Genomic DNA, 23,603 nt, shown 5'->3' with positions numbered 1-23,603 from the left:
TGATTTACTAATCATTTCTTTTATATCCCATTCTTTTGCTTCTTGTGGGCTCTCTTTTATCATTTGTATCTTTTACTACTTTTTGTCTGAAACTATCATTTTTTATCAGTGTGCGAATAATTTGTGAATAAAGTGTAAAACTGTTTTGGGACATGTTGTACTTTTTTACTCTTTATCTACTTCTCCTTTCTCGCATTTGACATATAAACAGTAAGCAAATGCATTTTGAGTAAATATATATTTTTCTCTCTCTTCAGAGACTGTTGCTTTTTTCTTTCCGTTTTCTATTTTTGGACGAATCATGCCACAAATCTGTAGATGTGGTCAAGAGGCAATCATTTTGGAAGCAAGGGCACCAGGTCCTAATCAAGGACGCTGGTATTGGAGAGTTGGTTCATTTACAGTATTTCATGCTTGAGCTAACCTACAGTTTGTTTGATAGTGTGCATCCAATGCTTGTCGATTCTTTTGCTGGGACGAATCACCACACCAGTTCATTCGACACCCAGTTGAAGCATATAACTCTGGCAACACCTTATCAGGAAAACGCTGGGATTGGGGAAAAGGATATACGCCTGCTGCTTTAAGTACTGTGATTAATGCAGAAAGCGACTTTAACCCTTTAAATCGCTCTAAGACAAAAGTCGTATTCAGTCTTGTGTCTGATGCATACATCACTGTCGAATTTTCTGAAAATCCCACAATTTTACCTGTAATCAAAAATATCGATCATATTTCATGGAATGAGCAGTTGTCCAAGTGGGTCATACCTGCTACTTTGTATGCATATAAAAAGGCTATAAAGGCTTTACCTGTCAACACGCCAAACCTTCAGATTGAAATTGAACCCATTCCACAACCTATCATACACACGCTCCTTGTAAATCCTATTCAAATTAAAAATGCATATAGGGATGAGGCAGAGCCGTTTGGTGATGATGATATGATGGATATGGATGTGATGAATCGTTGGAGTAAATTTGTTGAATCAGATATTTATTCTCAATTAAAAGAGTTTCAAAGAGAAGGTGTGAAACGTGCGATCGAAAGAAAGGGTAGACTGTTGATAGCCAACGAGAAGGGAATAGGCAAAGTAGATGAAGCCTTAGCCATCGCTGCTGTCTACAGAAATGAATGGCCTATTTTGGTCGTTTGTCCAGATGTACTATGTTTAACTTGGAAACATGCCATACAACAATTCTTTGACTTGGATGATGATGAGGTACAGCATCTTCAGGAAGTAAAAACAAATACATTTAAACCACCTACTGTGGTCAAAAGAAATAAACAGACAACTATAAAGAGAACTAAAAAGCAAAGGCAGATCAACAGTCAAAGTATTGAGGACGATGAAGAATACAATGTAGAAGAAGAAGTAATATATAAGAATAGCAAACCAGTCCAATTCTATGTAGTGAATCACGAAGTTGCTACTCGACGACGAAACCTACTTAAAGATGTTAGATTTAAAATGGTTATTTGTGATGGAGCTCAATTTGTGAAGGCTAGAGGAGTAAATAGCTGGTACTTCATATGGACGGAAAGGACAGAAGTAGTCTAACTGCTGCACTTACTAGAATATCCATACTAAAGCTTTTGTTACTTTCTTGGGTGATCATCCTCGACTGATCATGCTATCAGATACTGCCAGTCACTGCTTACCTGCAGAACTGTTTACTGGCATACAAGCGGTTGCTCCACAATTGGTCAATACCTTTGATAAGTTTGCCAAGCGATACTGTGATCCCAAACAGTATATCTTTGGTTGGACATATGATGGTAGAAGAAATACTGAAGAACTGAACTATATATTGGAAAAGATAATCTGGCATAGTCCAAAGATGGTTGATATAGCATCACAATTACCAAGGACTATTTATGAAACCATTACTGCCCACATTAAGCGAGAAGAAAAAGTGAATACAGACATAGACACCACGCTTTCAGTTATGGAACAAACAAGTATTTATATGGACATGGTTAGTTTTTTATATACAGAAAAATCAAAAAAATTAACGATTAGAATAGTATGCAAAGACATGGCAAGCGAAAAAGAAGTTTATAAAAAGTTACTTTGAATATATTTCTCAAAGCTTTAAAGAAAGCAAAATAGCAATTGTTCTTTACCATAATGAAGGGCTATCTGAGTTTAAGGAGTACTTCAGTTCAAAAGAGGTTAGAGCAAAAATGCGCAAGATATGTTAGGGGTACTAAACAATACATTCGTATAGATAAAGTTTGCAGATGTATGCAACTCTGAAACGATTGATCAAGAATGTCAAAACTTCAATACAACTGTCCGTATAGCCTTGATAGACATGAAACTATCAGGACTGGATCCCGGATGCTTATGCGCAGCAGATATAGTCATTTGTTGTGAAGTTCCTCTACAAAGATCAAAAGCCAAACAAATTGAAAGTTATTTTGAGGTACCATTTTTTGAAATAGCTTGTGTGTAAGGGCATGAATAACTGATTATGTTTTCAATTAGAGTGAAGACCGTACAGGTCCGTTATTTATAAAATATTTAATGGCACCCAACACATTGGATGACATACAATGGCCCATACCAGATAATACAAACAACTATGAATAATACTTATTTTTTTATTCAACTATGTAATAACTTATTAAAAAGAAAATAAAGGCAGAGTGTATATATTTGTATAGGAATCTTTAAGCATGAGCTGCTTCATCATTGGGTTTTTCCACAGCTAATGAGTACTTGTGGTTATTCTTCACAAAGGATCCCTTCTTCCTATTTCCCTTTGGTATCGGCCTTGTTGAAGGCTTTGCTGATGCAGAAGCAGATGCTAATACAGAAGCAGATGCTGGTGACTTGAAAACTGCTGATCGTACAGCAGAACTGATACTGATTGACTTGCTGGGAGCCTTACTGACTACTTTACTGCTAACGACATTGTTATTGACGGTATCAGCTTTTGCAACATGATGAAGCGGCCTGTTGGAAGGGAAATCACAGTAAAGAGCACCTAGGAGGAATATAAATAGGTTGTTCAAGAGAAAGTATATAAAAGTTACCTTGATCATCAATGCAAACGAGCCCAGCAGAACATTCACGTTCAAGCCATTGACCAAAGTTACAGGTTACCCATGTGGGAGAATGGCCAGAATGAACACACTTTTGTTGACCAGGAACTGAACAACCTTGTCCACCACTCAAAGAGCCAAATGATGTAGGTACTGCTTGCGATGGAGCAGTTGAAACTGCTGTCGTCAATGGAGAATCTACTGTTTGAATGGACAAGGTCTCTTCGACTGGTGTAGCCTTTGTAGAAATACTAGCGGTTGCAACTGGAGTGGCGATTTCGGGGCTAGCTTCAACAGTCCATTCATCAAGATCGCTATATTCGTCTTCATCAGGTTGTTCAGGACTGGCAGCTGCTACAGAAGTTGGAGAAGGCGTAGAAGCAGATGATGAAGCAGGGGTAAAAAGGGGGTTTCCTGATTTGGGAGCAGCTAAATGCAACTGGCATGTAGCTCGATCGACAGGCTCATGAACCTTATTGACAACGTCCAAAAGCTCACCATTATCTTGATGAATATCCCAAACCATGACGCCAGCCAAATCCTCACACATGACATGTTGTACCTTGATATTTAATGATTGAGGATCGTCATAGGTGATGTACATCTGAGAGGAAGGGTTGAACAGCCAAGGCGTTTGTGAAACATCATCCCAGTGACGAGTCCAACCAGCGCCTGTAGAAACAAAATCATCCTTGATCAAACCTTCCTTTCTAAGATTTGTCCATTTCCAGATACCTAAAAAAAAATGGATTGATTTAACAAGTTTTGGGAATAACTCCCCCTTTCTTTTGTTACCTGAGAGTCCACCAGGTTCCACATTACAATAAGGATCGTCCCAATAAGCATCATCTGAGTCACCTTTTGGAGCACCTACTTGAGCAGGCTGATACTGATTAAGAGGCTGAGTAGCATGCATGTTTACGTTGGCTTTTATAGCACGACCATAGAAAGGCAACCCAGCTGTGATTTTTTCGCTAGGGACACCAGCAGCTTTCCATTGCTTGATACTATCTACAAATGAGAAAGGTGAGCCTTTGCCAGGTTCATAGCGGAAAGGAGCGTTCGGGCCAGTGACAGGAGCCCAAGCACCGTTGATGTCTATACATATATATATATGAGATAACGAAAAGTAAAACTCGTTGGATCATACCATAAGTCATCAGGTTGACATGGTCAAAATAAGGAACATAGGCTTTCAGATCACTCATTGGTACACCCGATTTGATGAAAGGTTGTACATGAACAGCCATAGATACTTCTTTACGGTCGTTGGGAAATCTAGCATCCAAAGCAAAGCGTAATTCTTTCAACAACAACAGAAAGTTATCGGCATCGTTATCTGCAAATTCATTACAACCAGCAGCCTGTCGACCAGGATATTCCCAATCTAGAAATGAATGTTAGGCTCTTTCTTTTAGATCGTATTCATGGTTACCTATATCAACACCATCCGTATTGTATTTTTCAATAAATTGAATATTCCAGTCAATAAATCTCTTGCGGGAGTCAGCCGTGGCAACCATGGGGCTAAATCGCTTAGAACCGGTCCAGCCACCGATGGACAAGAGTACTTTTGTCTTGTTCTTGTGTGCTAATTGGACAATCTTGGGTAACCCACTCTCGACCGCCCAATCATCGGAAAAAGAAGGAAGGTTGTCGGGATTGTTTAATATAGCAAAGGCTAGAGGTACATGTTAGCCAAATGATGAGTAAAATAGCAAGTGTGTTTACCATAGTTGATATGTGTATACTTAGTGTATGGAATATTTTCAACTGGATAATTGGCGTATAACCAATTGGGAAAGTAGCTTTGAAAAATATTTAATAATAATAATAATAATAATAAAAGCTCATGATTTACCCAATCACCATCTTGGTGGAACCTTCACATAACGCAATAGCGGAAGCAAGTGCTGCAGCTATAAATGATAACTTCATGATTTAAATAAAGAAAAATAGAAAGAGAAGAAACGAAAGATGAAAGAAACAAAGCATTTATAGTTTATAAAAGCTTATTACTTTCAGTAATGTTGTCAGTAAAATTTTAAACATATTCCATTCTTTTAGTGGCGATCAAATAGGCACCAATGTACCTGTGACAATAAGCGGCTGTTGAATCAAAAAAGGAAAAATAAAAAGATAATCTGGACTTTTTTTCCTCTTCTTTTCTTTCCCCCTTACCTTTTTACGATATGAGCTTACAGCGCAAAAAAAAGCCTGTAGAGTTTCATTTTGTAGACATGAATGATCCAAGTAGATATAAGAAATTAAAGGTATCTCGTGCCTGCGATTTCTGTAGAAGACGTAAATCAAAGTAACATTTTCTTTTTCATAATAATTTATACTTTGAGAGACCTTAAATTTAACACTTTTTTAATAAAACTTTTCTTTATATATATATAAAAAATACTATCTTTATAAACTATCCTTCTTATTATTGTAAGTATAGATGTGACATAGGCATTCCTGGTTCAGGCACTTGCTCAAAATGTAGAAAACACCAAATTGTCTGTGTATTCTCTCCTGTCAGCACGGTGAAGGGAGCCTCTCCTCAGACTGAAGATGTCGTTCTACTAACTCCTACTATATCGATTCCGATGAATTATCAAGAATTTCAATCAAAATATTCTTCATTATCCGTCAAGAATGGTCAACCTGGCTATGAATTGTTACCACAGCAACATTTGATCATCACTAATAACACAACGGTAGCTATGACGGCAGAACCTACTAAGGAATTAGAAGATACTCTATTTCATATTTATTTTGCATTTGTACATCCTGCATATCCATTACTATTCAAGCAATGCATACTAGACATTCATTCTAAAGACAAATATTTACTATCTCATTCATTACGCTATGCTATCATGTCACTCTCATCAATCTACCACAACAACGAGTATAGCATGTCATTCTATCAATTAGCAAAAGATCACATCAACATAGCATCTCCAGAATTACTTTCTATAAGACTAGATACAGTGCAGACATTACTATTACTATACAAGTATACAGAAATATCATTTATAACACCTGACGTTCGATATCTTGAAATTGCCAATGTCATCTTGAAGCAATTAAATTCATCCTTGATGTTTCAGCAGCAAGAAATGATCAATAGAGCGAGATGGATATTGTTTGCTTCTGTTGGTCTATCAAACCTGTCAGATCCTGGTTTCAACAAACTATATTCAGAAATCGACCTGCCGACTCATTTGCCTCAACCATTAAAAGAGGAACACAACGAAGATGCATTTTGGAACAAATTTTCACAAGTGCTAAATCTCTCTGTGCTATACTCTCATACCATCCAATCAATCATCGCTGGTGCATCTGATATAGATATTCACCAATTTATATCTATGAGGCAACACTGGTATGATTCCTTGAACCCATCAGTGCAAAGCGCTCTTGTATGCGAAAATGGTCAAGTGATCGACATCCTTCCTTTATACAATGCTATAATCTATGACATGCTTTATCTGTTATTGTTGCTCCATCAACAGCATCAAGTGAAGAGGGGAATCACCATAGAAACAGCTTATCGTCTCCAACGAATGATCTACAAGTGGGTAACTCATACTCAATTTATAAGCGCGATACAGAGTAAACGCATGGCTGTGTTTGGCTTGTTACTCTGTTTACAGGTTTATATTATTGCCAACATCTTTGACTGTATAGAAAACATTAGGCTTGTCATGAAACACATTCAGTACATCGATCCAAAGATCGATCAACAATTGAATGAGCTGACAAGGCAACTGACGATCGGTCGTATCAGAACGCCAAACTCACCACTAGAAGAAGACTACTTTAGTCTGATTCCAATGCATTCTACATGCTCTTCTCCTTCTTTGTCGACCCCTTTATTTGTCAATCAGAATACCTCTCCTTTAGCAAAAGACGAACTAGATATTTTATTACAGGAACAGCTACAACAACTGCAAATAAAGCCGGTTTGCTATTTGAATAGTAATAATAATGTTAATAAAAGCTAGAATTATCGATCTTGTCGTTTGTCTTCATCAATAATGCCTGCCATCTTTAAGAGCTCTTTGTCCAATTCTCCATCTGATAATCTAATATTCAATCCTGACCTTCGCTGAGCTTCTTTCCTTTCAAACTCCCATTCTTTTAACTGTTTTTCTTTATCCTTTTCTGTTCCCAGCCCAAACACTTCAACATCTACTGTCTCAAAAATGTACTTGAAATCTTGCTTTCTTCTTTTAAAGCTCATCCAAACTGGAGAGCTTGGGTATGCTTCATTTTCATAGACGCCTCCTTGTAAGGTATTCTCTAATAATAAGGTAAAATCAAATCCTTTCTCTGCTCTTGCACCGAACCCAATCCCTGTATCGTGATGATAGTATATGTAGTGGCCATTCACTGTTCTTTCATTCGATCGAAAGATATCGAAATTCGGCTCAAGTTCAAATAAGAAACATTCGTTTGTTCCCCAAAAATACTTGGAATTCTTCCACGTTTGCGGTACATATACTCCCACAAGCATGTTTTGCTTTGCATTAGTCTCTGTTGCAATACTCAAACTTGAATATCGCTTTGGTGGCTGCGCCTCAATCTTCAACACCATCAGTGTTGGTCCTGGGTACTTGAACACATGGCTTTCAAATCGATTCATAGAGAATCCGTCTTGTTGAGCAGAGTAGAGTCTTGTCCATTTTTTGACGTTCAAAGCCTTTTCGGGTAATGACCAGGAGAGCAAAGTGCAGTGCATATGGCTCAGTAAGTCCGTTTGATCTGGTACTGGAATTGTATCTTCCTGTGATATCCTTTCCGAGGGTCTTTCAATATAGGTAAATGATTGCGTAATAAATGACTGTATTGGGTTAAATAGATGTGGTGAGAAATTTGATTTCCATTCAGAGAATACTCTATATGAAACACAGGTATCGTCTTTTGTCTTTTCGAGACTATCCACAATATCAGTTGCTACCCTTCGATTCTCATCATGATCTTCGTTGCTTCCCAACCATAAGAGTAACACAAACAGCTCAACCAAGTCTCTGCATAAAATCTCAGGTCCGTCATCCTTTTCCTTTTTTTGGATATCCAAGTCAAGATCAGTAAAGTCCACACCTAAATCTTCTAATGACAAGCCTTTTGAATGACCATGCTTCTTTGGAGGCTCCAATGTTACCGGAGTTTCTTTCTTCTTCACTGGATCCGGCAGAATAGACAACGCTTGGAAAAAGAGTGTTTCGGATAGTTCATGACCTAATCGACCAGTAAAGACCACAAAAGCTGTCAAAAATGCATCAAGAGAGAGTGGAACCGGACCGGCTGCTGTACAAGCGGGGTATGAGCCTAGATATGAAAATGCTTTGAATAAGAGTACACCAGCTGGTTCAACCTCTGAAGGCAAAGCAAGTCGCGCCTGTTTTTTGTTTTTTGTTTTTTTAGTAAAAGAAGTTGATCCTTTCATGATGTATGTACCAAAAAGTTTTTGGGTTCAATGCATTCGAAATGATCAGGAAAGGCAGATTTTAAACTATTGAATACGCACTTTATTGAAACAAGTTCAACTTTTGTAAGGTATTTGCTGGGTCGAAACGTTTGGCTTGTTTTAATTTCTGGTTTAGTATGCGATTGACCCATTGCTGTAAAGTGAAAGGCAAAAAAGTGTATTCTCTCTGCTTTATGTCGCTTTGAGAAAGTTGAATCCCCGAAGTCCATTTTTTGCCTTGTATTCAAGGTCAAAATTTAAAAATGAACACAATCAAAGTTCAATATGAGACGTATTATTTTTTTAATAGGCACTTGTAATAAAATTATACACGCCTGTCTAATGCGAGCATAAATTAGCAATGTTGCCAAAAAGATGACAGAGAATGTTGGTATATGCTCTTTAGCCACGCTTTATTAGGAAAAAAAAAAAAAAAGAGCTCTCATGTTTGAAAAGCATCTATGGCAAATTCTCTTACCAGCTCGTAGTCCTGCGTCACATACAGTCATTACAAAAGGTAAAGTCTCTGTTTTTAAACTTGGTATCGTACAAACAAAATTTATGATCGGTAATTAGATGGCATACAACGCCGGATTTGATGAAGTAAAATCTGATTGCGTTACTAAAAACCATCGTTTGACGAACATTGATTTGATGCGCTTGGACATTTTCTCCAAAAATACAATTGATGAAGATCCATAAGTATACACTTCTTTAAAAGATAATTCTTCCTATGGTAAAAGCAGTATCATAACCCAGGTCATGAAATGAACAATAAAATCAGTGTCAGGGACGAATTAAACACTGTTAGTAACTATAGACCACGCTTAGTGGCTTACCAACAATTTGATAACAGCTATAAATAGTAGATCATTAAGTTATTTGTATGTTCCTTTCTGTCTTTATCTCAGAATAAAGACTAATAATTAGTACTTTATTTATCTTTACCTTATACCATATAAACCATCACCACATAAGTGTTTACGAAGGATCTTTTTTATGTGAAAATTAGTTTTGATCGTTATAAGGGTGTCTTTGTGTGTTTGGCGATGCTAAAGACAGTTTACATATGTTAACATGACAAGTCAGAAGCCATACCAAATTAAAAGTCGATACTATTAGAAGCTCCATACCAAACTGCCTTTGTTTACCGTACGCACCTTTTTGCTCTTATAAACAGTGAAATAATAGCAAAAAGCTTTTATGGGCATGGAAATGGATATACCTACAGTTCCTCATTGAAACTATACTAGATAGCAAGGTTGAAATTAACAGCGCCCTTGGAGGTATGGCGTTAGTCCCCCAGGATGCGTTCAATGTCAATAAGCAAACTCGGAATTCTTTTGAATCAATGTCACGATCAAGTATTCTTCAAATGATCTCAACTAAACTCGTGTATGCTTTCATTGGGAAGTAATAATGCTTAATATTGGATTCGAACATACATAGTCTTCCTTTGGGAAATATTAGTAGCACCTGATGCATCATTTTCGTCATTATACTCGCAAGCGTAACACGACTGTCAGAATTATTAAATATCTGCTGCACTATTTTTTAGAACTTCTTTATGATCTGTTATAGCAAGCATTGATAAATATATACTTTGGTCAAAGATGAGGATTGAAAGACAGTCAATTCCGTAAGAGCTATATTAGAAATCTGTCATTATACTGAATATAGTTGGCAAACAAGTCATTCTGTCTCTGAATTGCTTATCATCTGTTGATATTGTACTACTTATTTTACTTCGCTTTTTTTCTTAATTATCTATGACACAGGTCACCGTTCAAATTACAGTGTATTAACCCAGATTAAAACAGATGTTTCCTTAGTGGACCCTGTCATATTCATCAGGGATGCAAGCTGTGATTATAAAATAAGGCAGTTAAAGATACTGAATAAAGAATAAAGGTAATCTTGTTGTATTTTTTAGTTCAGCGCATTTTCTTCCATTACTGTTGTACGGCTTTGTACTTTGTGTTAAAGGTAGAAAAGCGTATGTGTTGTACACAAATACAGCATAGTTCGTAGCCATTAAAAAGGATATTCATGTGTTTATAATAATGTCTATAAGGTGATCCACAAAGAGCAAAGTAAGACCACTTCTCTTTGGCGAGATATAGACAGGCAGAATATTGCGTGTTTCTTTGAAGGATGGCTATATTATGAATCAGCTGACATCAAAAGAATGATAATTTACAAAAAAAGTCTCGTTTCACAGTCATTAAAACAAACCTCGTGAGAACTTCTCGGGCTTCTATGATAGACTTATGATGTGCATTAGTCAACTAAGTCCATGGTACTCTTAAATGTCAGAGACAACAGTCTATATTCAAATTTCTACTTGTCATTTATTGTAGTTTATTCTAAAGCGAACAAATCAAAATCCTAAACCTTCCGATTTCCTAAACCTAATCTTTTACTGGTAAAATTCGGATTCCAATAAAAATACAGCAACTGTAACACAAACGTCGTACATGCCCTCATATTTCTTTGTATGGACGATAGTGCCATATTTGGCTTCATGTTGCAATATCAATAGATATAGCAGCTATAACATTCAATGAAGTTACAAAACTGACAGCAGTAACAGTGGCAATGGTTACCATGATAGCAATTGACAGAGCATTGCATTTTGTAGCGGAGTTATTTGTTATCACATAAGCAGTAATGTCTTAGGAGAGCTTTCACAAGATAATTTTTCAACAAATTACCAAATTAAGTATTTCCTTAAAGAAAAAGATAATGACTGAAATGAAGTATTATTGGTTGATTAAAATCTGGGTGTCAAGGTAACAGAATATAAAGAAAAAAATTTAAATATAAATGATCTCCAGAACAGAGACACAAAAATTGCGCTTTTCTTTCTTCACTTTTGATGTCTATTAAAGAAAAAGATTTTGTTAAAAAAGATGTATTCGAAAATGCATACGAAAATGCATCTGAAGAACACATTGAACCAACTGAAAGCGATTGGAAAGTACTAAGAGAAGTATCGGATAGCATACCTAAAGCAGCTTACTTGGTTATTGTTGTTGAATTCTGTGAAAGATTCACTTACTATGGTCTAACCGGCCCATTCCAAAACTATATCCAAAACCCTGATCCTGGTCACTGTAAGTAGTAATATACTTTCTCACGAAGGTTACTCATTCCCACGTTACCCACAGACCCTGCAGAATATCCCGGCGCAATGGGACGAGGACAACAAACAGCGACTGCCCTTACCACATTTTTCCAGTTTTGGTGTTACATTACACCAGTCATAGGTGCTATTATCGCTGACCAATACTTGGGCAAATACAAGACAATTCTCATCTTTGCCATAATTTACTTTATTGGCTTAATTCTCCTTACTCTGACCTCTATTCCTTCTGCAATTGCTACTGGAGCTACCTTCCCAGGCTTTATCGTCTCTTTAATCATTATTGGTCTTGCCACTGGTGGCATCAAGTCCAATGTTTCCCCCCTTGTTGCTGAGCAATATAAAAATACGAAGCCATACATCAAGACCATCCGCAAAAAAGTCTTTTCAAACCACTCCGTTGACGAAGGCGACCATGCAGTGAATCATCAGGGTGATGACGAAGTTCGCGTAATTGTATCTCCTCAAGCTACATACCAAAAGCTATTCAACATGTTCTACTGGGGTATCAACCTTGGTTCTCTTGCCTCAGTCACTACTGTAGTCCTCGAAAAGCAGGTTGGATTTTGGGCTGCCTATTTACTGCCAACCCTCGTCTTTATTCCTGGTATTCTCATCGTCTTCTTTGGTAAAAAACAATACGTGCTGACTCCTCCTCGTGGTTCCATCTTTATTGAAACTTTCAAGGTCATCAGGTACTCATGGAAATATGGTTTTGAAGGATGCAAGCCATCCAACTTACGTCAAGTCAACCCCGAGTTGGCATCAAAGGCAACATGGGATGATATTTTCATTGATGAACTCCGTCGTACATTCAGAGCCTGTGTTGTATTTTGTTGGTATCCCATTTACTGGTTATGTTACTCCCAAATGACCAACAATATGGTTTCTATGACAGCCACCATGCAAACTGGTTCAGTTCCTAACGATATCATGCAAAACATCAACCCCTTAACTCTCGTCATTTTCATCCCTATCATGGACCGTATCGTCTATCCTGGTTTACGTCGTATGGGTCTTCATCTTGGCCCTATGATCCGTATCACCTTGGGTTTCTTTTTTGCTGCCTGTGCTATGGGCTATGCTGCTGGTATCCAATCCTATATCTACAGTAAGCCTCCTTACTATGATCATCCAACCGGTAACGGAAAGAACGATGTATCAGCTGGATTGATTATCCCTGCATATGTCTTGATCGGTATTTCTGAAATCTTTGCTTCCATCACTGGCCTTGAATACGCCTACAGAAAGGCTCCTGAAAAGATGAAGTCACTTGTCATGGCCATTTTCTTACTTACCAATTGTTTCGGTTCAATTCTTGGATTTGCTCTTGTTTCTGTTGCAGAAGACCCCAAGCTCAAGTGGATGTATACTGGTATTGCCATTGCCATGGGTGTCTGTGCCCCACTCTTCTATTTCTGCCACGGCAGTAACGATAAAACTGATATGCAGGAAGATGCTATTCAAAGAAGTGCAGAAAAAGAAGAAGTTGTTGTCGAGTATGAGGTCGAAGCCAAGCCTACTGTATAAAAACAATTTATATGTGTGTATAAATTGCGTGTATTATAAAATGCCATACATATACTAATAGTAATAACGATAATAAAGCTAATGCATAATAACAATTGATCTTGATTTTTAACTTTTCATCTGAAGCTGCATTTACAACCTTTTCAGAAAGTAAAGTCGCATTTTTGCAGTTTTTATAATACAATTTATACGAAAAAGCGATAAGTCAGTGCGACATCTCTTTCTGGAAATGATGTATATAAAAAGACCTTTTGCTGTTGTGTATAGCCCTTATCCAGAAACTTACTTTCTTTTGTTTACCATAGTCTTGTTGCTTTCATTAATATGCCAAGTTTTGTACCACAAGAGCTCCAGATTGTGTAATATATGATTTGATAATATTAAATTACGCTCGTTTTCTTTATCTTGGAGAGATTTATTAGAAATATTTAATTCAATGCTGTTCTTTGCCAGTAGGTTAGAGTATATATCTATTTTACTTGTTAACCTACCAACACTGGCTATTGTAGATATTTAGATCTAAATTAGCATAACTCTTCACTACAATACCCACCATTCATACTTTATTTCTCATTACAAATACAAATAACAGTCCCGTACTTAATCCAGATAAAGTCCAACTACTATTCTCACTTTTTTCCCCTTTTCTTTTTTTTTTTCTTCAGGGAAACCACTTGAAACTATGACAAAACTGTTTGAACCTATTAAAATCGGTCGTCACAATCTTCAGCACCGAGTAGTGCTTGCGCCCTTGACTCGATTCAGAGCAACTCTTGAAGCCGTTCCCACAGATCTTTTGGTGGAATATTACAAGCAAAGAGCAACACCTGGTGGTTTATTAATTACAGAAGCCACGTTTATCAGCCGTCTTGCTGGTGGATATCGACGTGCTCCTGGTATTTACAGCAAAGAACAGATTGAAGGATGGAAGAAGGTTACATCGGCTGTTCATGATAAAGGAGGCATTATCTTCTTGCAACTCTGGCACATTGGTCGAACAGGCTCTACAAGCTTAAATCCCAACGGAGAACCTATCGTCTCAGCTTCTGACGTGCCTATGCCTGGAAAGAAACCATCGGGGGCTCCGTATGAAACACCCAAGCCTCTTGAAATACATGAAATTAAGGAACTTGTACAGACATACAAGCAGGCCGCTTTGAACGCAATTGAAGCAGGTTTTGATGGCGTAGAAATTCATAATGCTAATGGGTATCTTTTGGATCAGTTCCTCAACACCTCTTCCAACAAGCGTACAGACGAATACGGTGGTTCAGCAGAAAATAGAGCGAGGTTCACCTTGGAAGTTGTTGATGCTATAGTGGACGCCATTGGACCTGAACGCACAGCTATTCGATTTTCTCCTGATGGAAAGATCCAGGGCATGCAAGATGACAACCCGTTGGAAACATGGGGATATGTGACCTCTCGCCTTCAGGAAAATCATCCCAATCTGGCTTATCTCCATTTTATTGAGGCAAGATCAAGTTTTTACAATGATGAAGTCAATATCGTTGACACGTTAGACCCTTATCGTCGACTATGGAAAGGTCCCTTTATCACTGCTGGCGGTTTCTCAAACGCCATTTCCCATTCTGTAAATGTAGCACAAAGAACAGGCAACCTGATTGCGTACGGAAGAGCATTTATTGCTAATCCAGATCTTCCAAACAGAATAAGAAAGCAGCTTTCACTTAACAAGTATAACCGAGCTACATTTTACACACATGATGCTGCTGGATACATAGACTATCCATTCTATGAGCAGAGTAAATTATAGACATTTTAGAATAAAGATTATTTATTATGTGCACACAATTTTATTAAATAAATTAAGCCTTTGCGCTCAAAGCCAAAATAGCTTCTTCCACACGCTGTCCATATTCAGGATCAGCACGCTTAAAGTGAGCGATTTGACGTTCTTGAATGTGCTTCTTGGCATTCTTCAAATGACCAGCAATGTTATTGACTAGATCTGTCTTTTCTTCAGCAGACATAAGACGGTACAAGTCACCAGCTTGGACAAAGTCATCGTCTGTTAATTGATAACTGTGACGACCAGTGGCACCTTCGATCTCCTCGGCAGTAAAGGTTGTGGCAGCAATGTTTGTCTGATAAGGACCGCCAAAGGAGTTGGGTTCATAGTTAGGAGCAGAACCTCCGTTACCAAGCACTGTGTGATGTTAGCTTCATGCTTTCATAACAAACGCATCTATGTAAACTTACCAGCCATTTGGCCATCACGCTGATGATTGGCGACACGGCTTTGAGGTTGATTAATGGGGATTTGAGCATAATTAGCGCCAAGACGGTGACGGTGGGTATCAGGGTAAGAGAAGAGACGACCTTGGAGCATACGATCGGGAGTGATATCAATACCAGGAACGATATGAGAAGGAGAAAATGCAGCTTGCTCCGTTTCGGCAAAGTAGTTTTCTGGGTTGCGGTTCAAGGTCAATTTACCAACAGGATGAAGGGGATAGTCCTGGTATAAAGTATAAGATATCGAGTAGGATAGGGGATGCTTTACTTACCTTGTGTGACCAGACTTTGGTGACATCGAATGGGTTGAAACGGTACTTCTTTGCATCTTCAGGATTCATAACTTGGATGTATACAGACCATGAGGGATACTCTCCACGTTCGATAGAGTTGAAAAGATCGCGCGTTGCGTAATCAGGATCGGTACCGGCCAATTCAGCAGCCTTGCTTGCCTTTAAGTTTTTGATACCTTGGTCTGTCTTAAAATGCCATTTGACATACTTGAATTCACCTCTTTCGTTGACTAACTTGAGTGTGTGTGAAGAATATCCGTTCAGATGACGATAGCCATCAGGTGTACCTCTGTTAGAGAAGAGAATAGTGACCTGATGGATGGACTCTGGGACAAGAGAGAGGAAATCCCAAAAGGCATCAGGATCAGCTATATTGGTTTGAGGGTTTCTCTTTTGAGTGTGAATAAAGTCTAGAGAACATAAAGTTAGGTAACCTTGCTGCATGATTTTCTCTTTCTCACTCTGTACCTGGGAATTTGGATGGATCACGGATGAAGAAGACGGGTGTGTTGTTACCAACCATGTCCCAGTTACCCTCTTCAGTATAAAACTTGACGGCAAAGCCACGAGGATCTCTAGCAGTATCAGCACTACCCTTTTCACCACCAACAGTTGAGAATCGAAGGAACACTGGTGTCTTTTTACCAATGTGGCTCAAGAATTTTGCCTTTGTAAGGTGGGTGATGTCATGGGTAACCTCTACAGGAAGACAGTGTCAGGGAGGAGATGAACGATTTCAATTCATTCAATCTTACCAAATACACCATGAGCACCAGCGCCTTTAGCATGAACAACACGTTCAGGAATACGCTCTCTGTCAAAGTGAGCTTTTTAAAATAAACTGTCAGCATAAACATCCAAATATAGAAATGTGGGACAAACGATGCACATTTGCATAGTTCAAAATCTTACCTAGTTTATCAATTAAATGGAAATCTTGAAGAAGACTAGGGGATGATATCAGTACACAATAGGTATAAGCAATAGCCATCATCACTTACACAGGACCCCAATAGCCAGCAGTTTGGGATGTCTGATTATTTTCAACTGGGTTTCCGTTGGATGTAGTCAATACGTTCTTGGACATTTTTTTATTTTAAAAAAGAGAGAGGAGAAGTAAAGGCAATACAATTGATTTAAAAAGAAATAGAAGAAAAGAAAAGGTCGTGAAGCGTTGGTTGTTCCTTTTTATACATTTCATTTCTTTTTGGGGAAAGGGTGTGAAATAAATTCAGTCATGAGCGGGTATACAACAAGCTTTGTAATAATGGCCAATCAACTTTCAAATATACTCTAGTGACACGCTAAAGAAGGAGCAGTCTATATTTTTAAAGGTAGCTTATTGTAATGACCAATATTAGATTTGTATTTTCTTCAACAGCTGTAAACAATGTTGATCATTCAACAGTCCTTAAGTACCAACTTGTTAAAGCTTATTTAGGAAATGATAAATCAAAAGAAGCAGGGTGATAGTGAGGCTCAACTGATGTCAAGTAACAAACCCTATTATACATTGGTTATTGTTGTGAGAACACACTTTTATCTTTAGCCAATCATAGCTTTATTTTAAGCTTATTAAGCAATTCTCAGTAAAATCTGACATTAAGCATTCCGTGACACCTACTATTTTTTAAAAAGGGAAAACTATTATTACAGGATGACAAACACCTGTTCTTGGATATCACTATTTATAGGCAAATGATACTATTGAGTTACCAACTGCATTTTGTGTATTTTGTTCAACATAACTGGTACTCTTTTTTACAGCAAGAGAAACAAAAGCAGGATCAATTAAAAAAATATCCTGAATTAAAAGGCTTTATCTCGTTATGGATAATGCAGCCTATCCATGAGGAAATTGACACACTGACTACCAGTAGAGGTTATCAATGTATATACCCTCACTTTACTCGCCTAAACTGAGTCCTATTGAGCAATTCAAAAATAGAGTCAAGCGTAGAAATTTTAGTGATAAAGATCTATTTACAAAGACCTGTGATGCATGAAACGATGTCCCTTTTGAGATGTGCAGGAAGAAACAAACACTGTGTTGGTTTACAATAAGCAGATTTAACATAATGTTGTATCCAAATCCTACCTTGGCAAGTGGCTTCTAGTAGCTTATAAGACTTCAATATAATCCTATTTTTTATTCTTTTGTGATATTTTTTTATGCTTAGTTTGATCATAGTAAAACTTATTTCTCATAAAAACAAAATAAATGAAATCATTAGTAAATAGTGAAAAACATGATTTATTAATCCAGTTATTTAAGGGTTTGTGATATAGCAGCTTGAACAGACTTGTTTACAGCAACAAGGTAAGGGTGCAATAAAACAGCAAGATGTTGTATATGCTTGTTCAATTCTCTAGCTTCAAGGACTGTGGTTGATGATCCATCAGTATTGAACAATAAAAGCATTTCTTCCAACGCCTTGCTGATATTTTCATTATTGCCGTTTTTCAAAGATTTTGAGACCACATCTTTGTTTAACTAGGCTTCAGCTCCTTTATTAAGGACTTCGATTGCAATAATACTAAATATTTTCGATGCAGGGCTTCTATTCTTGTCAAAATGATGTACACTACATGCGTCAGAAAATAGGTTAGTGCTACGGGCATTATCTGTGATACCCTCGACAGACCATTTCAATGTATAACGTCAAGCTAGACATGTATTTATAAAATTGCCATATTGGCTTGTATTTCTTTTCAAAGAGAAGGGGGTGGAAAAAGATTTTTTTTATATTTTAATTTTATGTTGTCAGTTTGATCAACAAATAACCAAGGTTATTCACGTGTAATTATGATCAAACTTCATAAAGAATCCTCCACAGGACAGCCTTAGGCGAGTTAGCGACTTTGGTAGCGTGAAGTTGTATAGTGGCATCACAGATAGCGCCTAGAGTAACCTTCTCATGGATTACCTCGTGCGCGTAATGTTCGCCGTCAAGATTAAACAAGGTAAAAACAGAATAAGGATGACATGTATAGCTCTGCGTTAGTAGTCCTGAACAATGACGAAGGTAATTGGTTTAACCATCATCAAGAAATGTATTCACTTGTCTTAACTGTCCTAAAAAGTTACAATTATTAAGTGACATGCAGTTTTGTCAAGGTACTATTTGTGTTGACTAGATAACATCCCTTCGCCCAATACTCGCATGATAGAGATATAGCACAAGTATTATTGAAGCGAGGCCTTATCCCTGTAGTTTGAGTGTTGAATATCAGCATGATAAGCAATACTTTATAACTGCAATACTCCATAATACAACAGTGTGCTGCCCGGTTCATAAAATCAGCGTTAACCGTTGGATTTACTTCAACCATAATCGGCGGTTGCTCCAAAGATATAAGTATAGGCTCATATATGACATCAAATCTGTGGCTATGATCCCATTCTGTGTCGCCAATTCTATAAGCATCTCCATTGACATCTAGTGAAGCTTTCGTGATTATATTCTTCACGTCAAATTGTTTTGGGACGAATTTGCTCATTTGGTCAGGATTAGGCTGTTCATTGAAGGGTATTCTGGATGCCAGTAAGTCTCCTATTTAAATGGACTTCCATCACTTTTGATATTGTTTTGTTCAGCTTTGTTATTAAAAAAAAACCAGTTAAATCAGCATCTTGCGAATTAAGTTCTTTGTTGAAAAGAAAGGGGTATTATTAAAATAAGATAGGTGTGCATTTTATAGAGAAGAATGAATGCTGTCAGTATGATTTATTGTGGTCAATGTGATTATTTATCAATAATATATTAGTAGCTACTATTCTTATTCTTATCAGACGCGACAGAGGAATGCAAAGTACAATGTATGCTCTATTATAATCGAGTTATTATAACGATTCATATCAAAAGCATCACTTGTTACGGTTCCAGATCTTCATATTATGCTATTTTTATTGGACGGTGGCACTCTAAAACTGCGATTACCGTTACGTTACGTTTTCTGGCTGGTTATTTGATGGCATTATTATTGGGTAATGCAAAAGGACACTGCAGAATCCAAAAAAGGTAACACCCCTTCCCCCAAACTGCAGAACAAAAACTTGTCAAGGCTATTTGTGGTTTAATTCAGAAACTACTCAGGGCTACTATACAAGAGAATGTCAACGAGGCTGAACCCTGCTCACGATTCATTGAGCCGCTCTTGTCGGGCCTCTTTGACGATCCTGACCAGGAGCACTATTTATGTTCGACGAATACTAGAATTCTTGAAGCTAACAAAAATCCTACCAATACATTCGTGTAACGACGTGATCTCAGCATAATGAAGTCTCTTGGCCTTAGATGGCATCATTCATTGTATTTCTATGTTTATATCAAAAATACTACATCTTTTGATGTAATATAGTTAATATATATTTTATACACAAGTCAAAATTATCTTATATATCAACATAATAACTTATATTAAGCCTACAACGCTGATTCATGGTATCCCTAGTCTGTAGTAGCTGATGGCACATCATATAATATAATTCACTAGATGTTGACAACGTTTATTCTTGTAAAGTAATACACATGTTACATTAACTTGATCTTCTTCGCCTTGAACTAACATGCAATGTAATAAAAAGAATTCAACCTTTATGTCTCTTTGGTTGCTACATATTTCCAATACCACACAGATATAGCCGTATATGCATGTTTCAGTATTAAGCTATATAAAACATAATCTCTTCTATGATTTTCGAGATGGACAGAGCACCACGCTGATCTTCCGTAAGACATAGGAACTCTGGTAGGTTGATTAGAAGTTGGTCTATAGCTAGTCCATCCACTGGATAAGGTGAGCACAGCTGAGTGTAGATATATTCAGCGGTGGTCTGTCTGCTTGATTGATCGAGGCACAGATCACTGCTCTCAGGATGATATAGAACAGGAATATAGCGCTGAGGTTCCCGTATTTTGATCAAGTTTTTAATAAGCTTGGATGGTTTCTCAGTTTGTTCCAATCAAATTCTTTCTGCTTTGAGACTCACAATTTCAGCTATTTCGTTTTGGAGATTACCTATTTGTGTTTCAATACTCGCAACAGCAAAGACAAAATGCTGTAATGCTTATATTGACGAAGCATACGATTCCGCTTACCTTGTAATTTTTTCAACTGTCTTTTGTTCTCCAATTATTCTGGCAAAGCTGGAAGCGTTTAACAAAGAGTTCTTTGCTACATCTTCAGTCGTAAGGAAATCATAGAGATAAATTAAATCTCTGCAAGAAAATCCATATGAAACTGTGCTTGTGTTTAATGAGCATGAGGCCCTGGAAATAAACAGAATCATTTATTTCACCATTTTCAACAATTAAACACTGCTAGTATCTGCAGAGCAACACATCTCACTCACAGAACAACGTGAATACCAGGAAAAGGAAGATGAACAGGATATCGTTATTGCGATCGTCTACCTCATTAGGTGATGCGAATTTCCGAAAGGTCAAAGACTGTTATGTCTCTTGAGAGGCTCATGCGATGAATTGTATATAAAAATGGTGCTTATTAATTGATCTAGAGGCGCCATGATGGTAGTTACGAGAACGAATGAACCGCAGATAGCAATATGTACTGCAATATTTAGAGTATATAGAAACCATTGCTTCATCTGTTACGACCTATTTGAGGACGCATGGCGTATGCCTTCACCTTCTTCTGATGCTTGAGCCTAGACTTGCTCAAAATAAAGTTATTATTCTTTTCATGTATTAACAGGGTTTCGGAACGCGTCTATCATTTGCTATTACCATTTTTGGTGATGGTGTTCTTTTGATTTATGCATAGTTTGCTTCATTTCTTTATACAAGATTATTACTCATATAGCAACTACTAAAAAATTGTATTTATCTAGTCTTTACTTGCAAGAAGTCAAAAGAAAAAAAAAGGGGGGGACTCCGTATGAAAAGGGCATGAGTCGTACATTAAATCGTTGAAAAAGATGAGGTGATGAGATTTATCAGATATGGCATTTGGAGAACATACATGGAAACGTAAAGAAAATAGCTCAATGATAAAGTAAATTAAAGCAGAAATTGAAGTAAGTATATGGAAAGAGAGGAGGATACTTGTATGAAAAGTATAGATATATCGATCTTTTCTGTTTGAAAAGTCATGCCATTTTTATTATTTATTCAAAAAGGGGGGATAACGCGGGATTGATTTTCCTTTTTTTTTTTTCTCATGTCAAAATTATTTACCCAGCAAGAGGTTGCCAAGCATAATTCTAGTAAATCATTATGGGTAGTCTTTAATGATAGGGTGTATGACATAACAGAGTTTGCCAAGGATCATCCTGGAGGGGATGATTTCCTTTTGCAATTTGCAGGCAAAGATATTACTGAGGTCATGTCAGATAAAGATTACCATGAACACTCTGAGGCATCCTTTGAAATACTTCAAGATTACATGATTGGTAGAATGGATAACAAGGCTTGTACTCGACGTTTAGAAGGACAACGTGCGAGCCTCCATCGTAAAAGGATTGCATTATTGGAGAAGGAGATCGAATACAAGACGTTTACAGAGGACAACTTTCATCCCTCTTTAACAGACGCACACGTCGATATCAAGACGAATCAATTCCTTGATCTTAATAAGCCGCTGGTTCCGCAGATGATAACGATGAAGTTTACTAGAGAGCATTATCTTGAGCAAGTACACAAGCCTCGGTATTTGAATCGACCTGCCAATTTTTTTGGTCATCCGCTCCTCGAACCATTCTCAAAGACGTACTGGTGGGTAGTACCTTTAGTCTGGCTACCTTATGTCGTCTATAACATACATCATTCACTTTTAATGAACCAGCATAATACCATGACAACCGGAAGCTTATTCTTACTCGGCGTCTTTATATGGACTTTCTTAGAATATGCATTGCACAGATTCCTATTTCATTATGACGATAGAATGCCAGAGAATCAATTCATGTTTTTATTGCATTTTGTACTTCATGGGTTTCACCATTACTTACCAATGGACAGGTAACAGCGTTTGATTAAATAACTACAATACTTACTCCTTTTTTTTTTTCTCAAATATAGAGCAAGGCTTGTCGTGCCTCCCGCGCTTCTTGTTGTCCTTGCTTATCCATGGATCACTTTAGCACATATACTCTTTCCATCCTCTGCGGCTTTTGCAATTGTTGCAGGAGGCATGTTTGGTTATGTCTGCTATGATATGACACATTACTACGTCCATCATGCAAAGGTAATTCCCTTTCACTTTAAGGAAATGAAAAAGTATCACTTGGCACATCATTACAAAGACTTTGAAGCTGGTTATGGCATTACATCCAAGTTTTGGGATTATGTGTTTAATACAGTCTTGGCATATTAAATACGCCTAGGCTAATAATATGTGTATAAAATTATACTAAAGATTTAATAAACTAATATAAAGAATAAACGCATTGTAAAGATAAAGCCTATAGAATGCTGTTTCATCGAGATATAACGAGCTACTTGGTCTTTAAAATGCTCTCACAGCAACTCATGGTCCGCTAGTGTGTCACCTGCCTTGGTAAGGACAAGCTTTTTTTTCTTGGCAAGTAGTAACAGATGATTCATTCAAAAGGGAGGAGATATCGATGACTCTAAAGCAAAAAAGAAAGACTATTTTTCCTCTTTTGATACAAGTAATAAGCTATATATTCTAAAGACTTGATTTATCATTCCAGAAAGACTTGTGATTTATTATATATTGTATTGCATCTCACATTTGTTTTGCATAAAGATGAATAAATAATAGGGGCAATGCTTGTTAAACTGTCATTTTTCTTTTCAAGTATGACAATGATAATATACATAAAGACATTAGAACAGTGGCTATAATATCAAGTCTTTTTTGTGATCTACAG

The 23,603-nt window shown here is 37.3% G+C and overlaps 8 protein-coding genes across 8 annotated transcripts; 5 read left to right on the top strand and 3 right to left on the bottom strand.

Moving 5' to 3' along the window:
• Window positions 1-301: 301 nt before the first annotated feature.
• On the top strand, window positions 302-2,596 carry RHIMIDRAFT_236215 (uncharacterized protein; the record flags this gene model as incomplete). The annotated part of the gene is made up of 6 exons (XM_023608504.1): window positions 302-388; window positions 443-1,513; window positions 1,578-1,979; window positions 2,029-2,175; window positions 2,232-2,429; window positions 2,492-2,596. 6 exons carry the CDS (start codon window positions 302-304, stop codon window positions 2,594-2,596), a joined length of 2,010 nt encoding a protein of 669 aa, XP_023467939.1.
• An 80-nt stretch (window positions 2,597-2,676) lies between these two features.
• On the bottom strand, window positions 2,677-4,989 carry RHIMIDRAFT_250367 (uncharacterized protein; the record flags this gene model as incomplete). Its single annotated transcript, XM_023610718.1, has 7 exons — window positions 2,677-2,993; window positions 3,043-3,786; window positions 3,847-4,149; window positions 4,202-4,438; window positions 4,487-4,732; window positions 4,783-4,859; window positions 4,913-4,989. 7 exons carry the CDS (start codon window positions 4,987-4,989, stop codon window positions 2,677-2,679), a joined length of 2,001 nt encoding a protein of 666 aa, XP_023467938.1.
• Window positions 4,990-5,091: 102 nt separating this feature from the next.
• RHIMIDRAFT_115873 (uncharacterized protein) lies at window positions 5,092-7,501 on the top strand. The gene is made up of 2 exons (XM_023605323.1): window positions 5,092-5,365; window positions 5,501-7,501. Exons 1-2 carry the CDS (start codon window positions 5,244-5,246, stop codon window positions 7,050-7,052), a joined length of 1,674 nt encoding a protein of 557 aa, XP_023467937.1. The 5' UTR covers window positions 5,092-5,243; the 3' UTR covers window positions 7,053-7,501.
• RHIMIDRAFT_115870 (uncharacterized protein) lies at window positions 6,723-8,680 on the bottom strand. Its single transcript, XM_023605322.1, has one exon. The coding sequence runs from the start codon at window positions 8,495-8,497 to the stop codon at window positions 7,055-7,057; it is 1,443 nt and encodes a 480-aa protein (XP_023467936.1). The 5' UTR covers window positions 8,498-8,680; the 3' UTR covers window positions 6,723-7,054.
• Window positions 8,681-11,290: 2,610 nt separating this feature from the next.
• On the top strand, window positions 11,291-13,271 carry RHIMIDRAFT_290934 (di/tri peptide transporter 2). The gene is made up of 2 exons (XM_023613771.1): window positions 11,291-11,634; window positions 11,689-13,271. Exons 1-2 carry the CDS (start codon window positions 11,397-11,399, stop codon window positions 13,191-13,193), a joined length of 1,743 nt encoding a protein of 580 aa, XP_023467935.1. The 5' UTR covers window positions 11,291-11,396; the 3' UTR covers window positions 13,194-13,271.
• Window positions 13,272-13,875: 604 nt separating this feature from the next.
• RHIMIDRAFT_236210 (12-oxo-phytodienoic acid-like protein) lies at window positions 13,876-14,970 on the top strand (the record flags this gene model as incomplete). The annotated part of the gene is made up of 1 exon (XM_023608503.1): window positions 13,876-14,970. The coding sequence occupies one exon, from the start codon at window positions 13,876-13,878 to the stop codon at window positions 14,968-14,970; it is 1,095 nt and encodes a 364-aa protein (XP_023467934.1).
• Window positions 14,971-15,022: 52 nt separating this feature from the next.
• On the bottom strand, window positions 15,023-16,832 carry RHIMIDRAFT_200813 (catalase; the record flags this gene model as incomplete). The annotated part of the gene is made up of 7 exons (XM_023606481.1): window positions 15,023-15,363; window positions 15,417-15,675; window positions 15,725-16,155; window positions 16,214-16,444; window positions 16,501-16,572; window positions 16,658-16,692; window positions 16,747-16,832. The coding sequence occupies 7 exons, from the start codon at window positions 16,830-16,832 to the stop codon at window positions 15,023-15,025; spliced, it is 1,455 nt and encodes a 484-aa protein (XP_023467933.1).
• Window positions 16,833-21,928: 5,096 nt separating this feature from the next.
• On the top strand, window positions 21,929-23,202 carry RHIMIDRAFT_305050 (Inositolphosphorylceramide-B hydroxylase; the record flags this gene model as incomplete). The annotated part of the gene is made up of 2 exons (XM_023614467.1): window positions 21,929-22,728; window positions 22,789-23,202. The coding sequence occupies 2 exons, from the start codon at window positions 21,929-21,931 to the stop codon at window positions 23,081-23,083; spliced, it is 1,095 nt and encodes a 364-aa protein (XP_023467932.1). The 3' UTR covers window positions 23,084-23,202.
• Window positions 23,203-23,603: the final 401 nt, after the last annotated feature.

Source organism: Rhizopus microsporus (assembly GCF_002708625.1).
Source record: "Rhizopus microsporus ATCC 52813 unplaced genomic scaffold scaffold_5, whole genome shotgun sequence".
Lineage (NCBI taxonomy): Eukaryota > Fungi > Mucoromycota > Mucoromycetes > Mucorales > Rhizopodaceae > Rhizopus > Rhizopus microsporus.
This window is presented reverse-complemented; position numbering and strand designations above follow the sequence as displayed.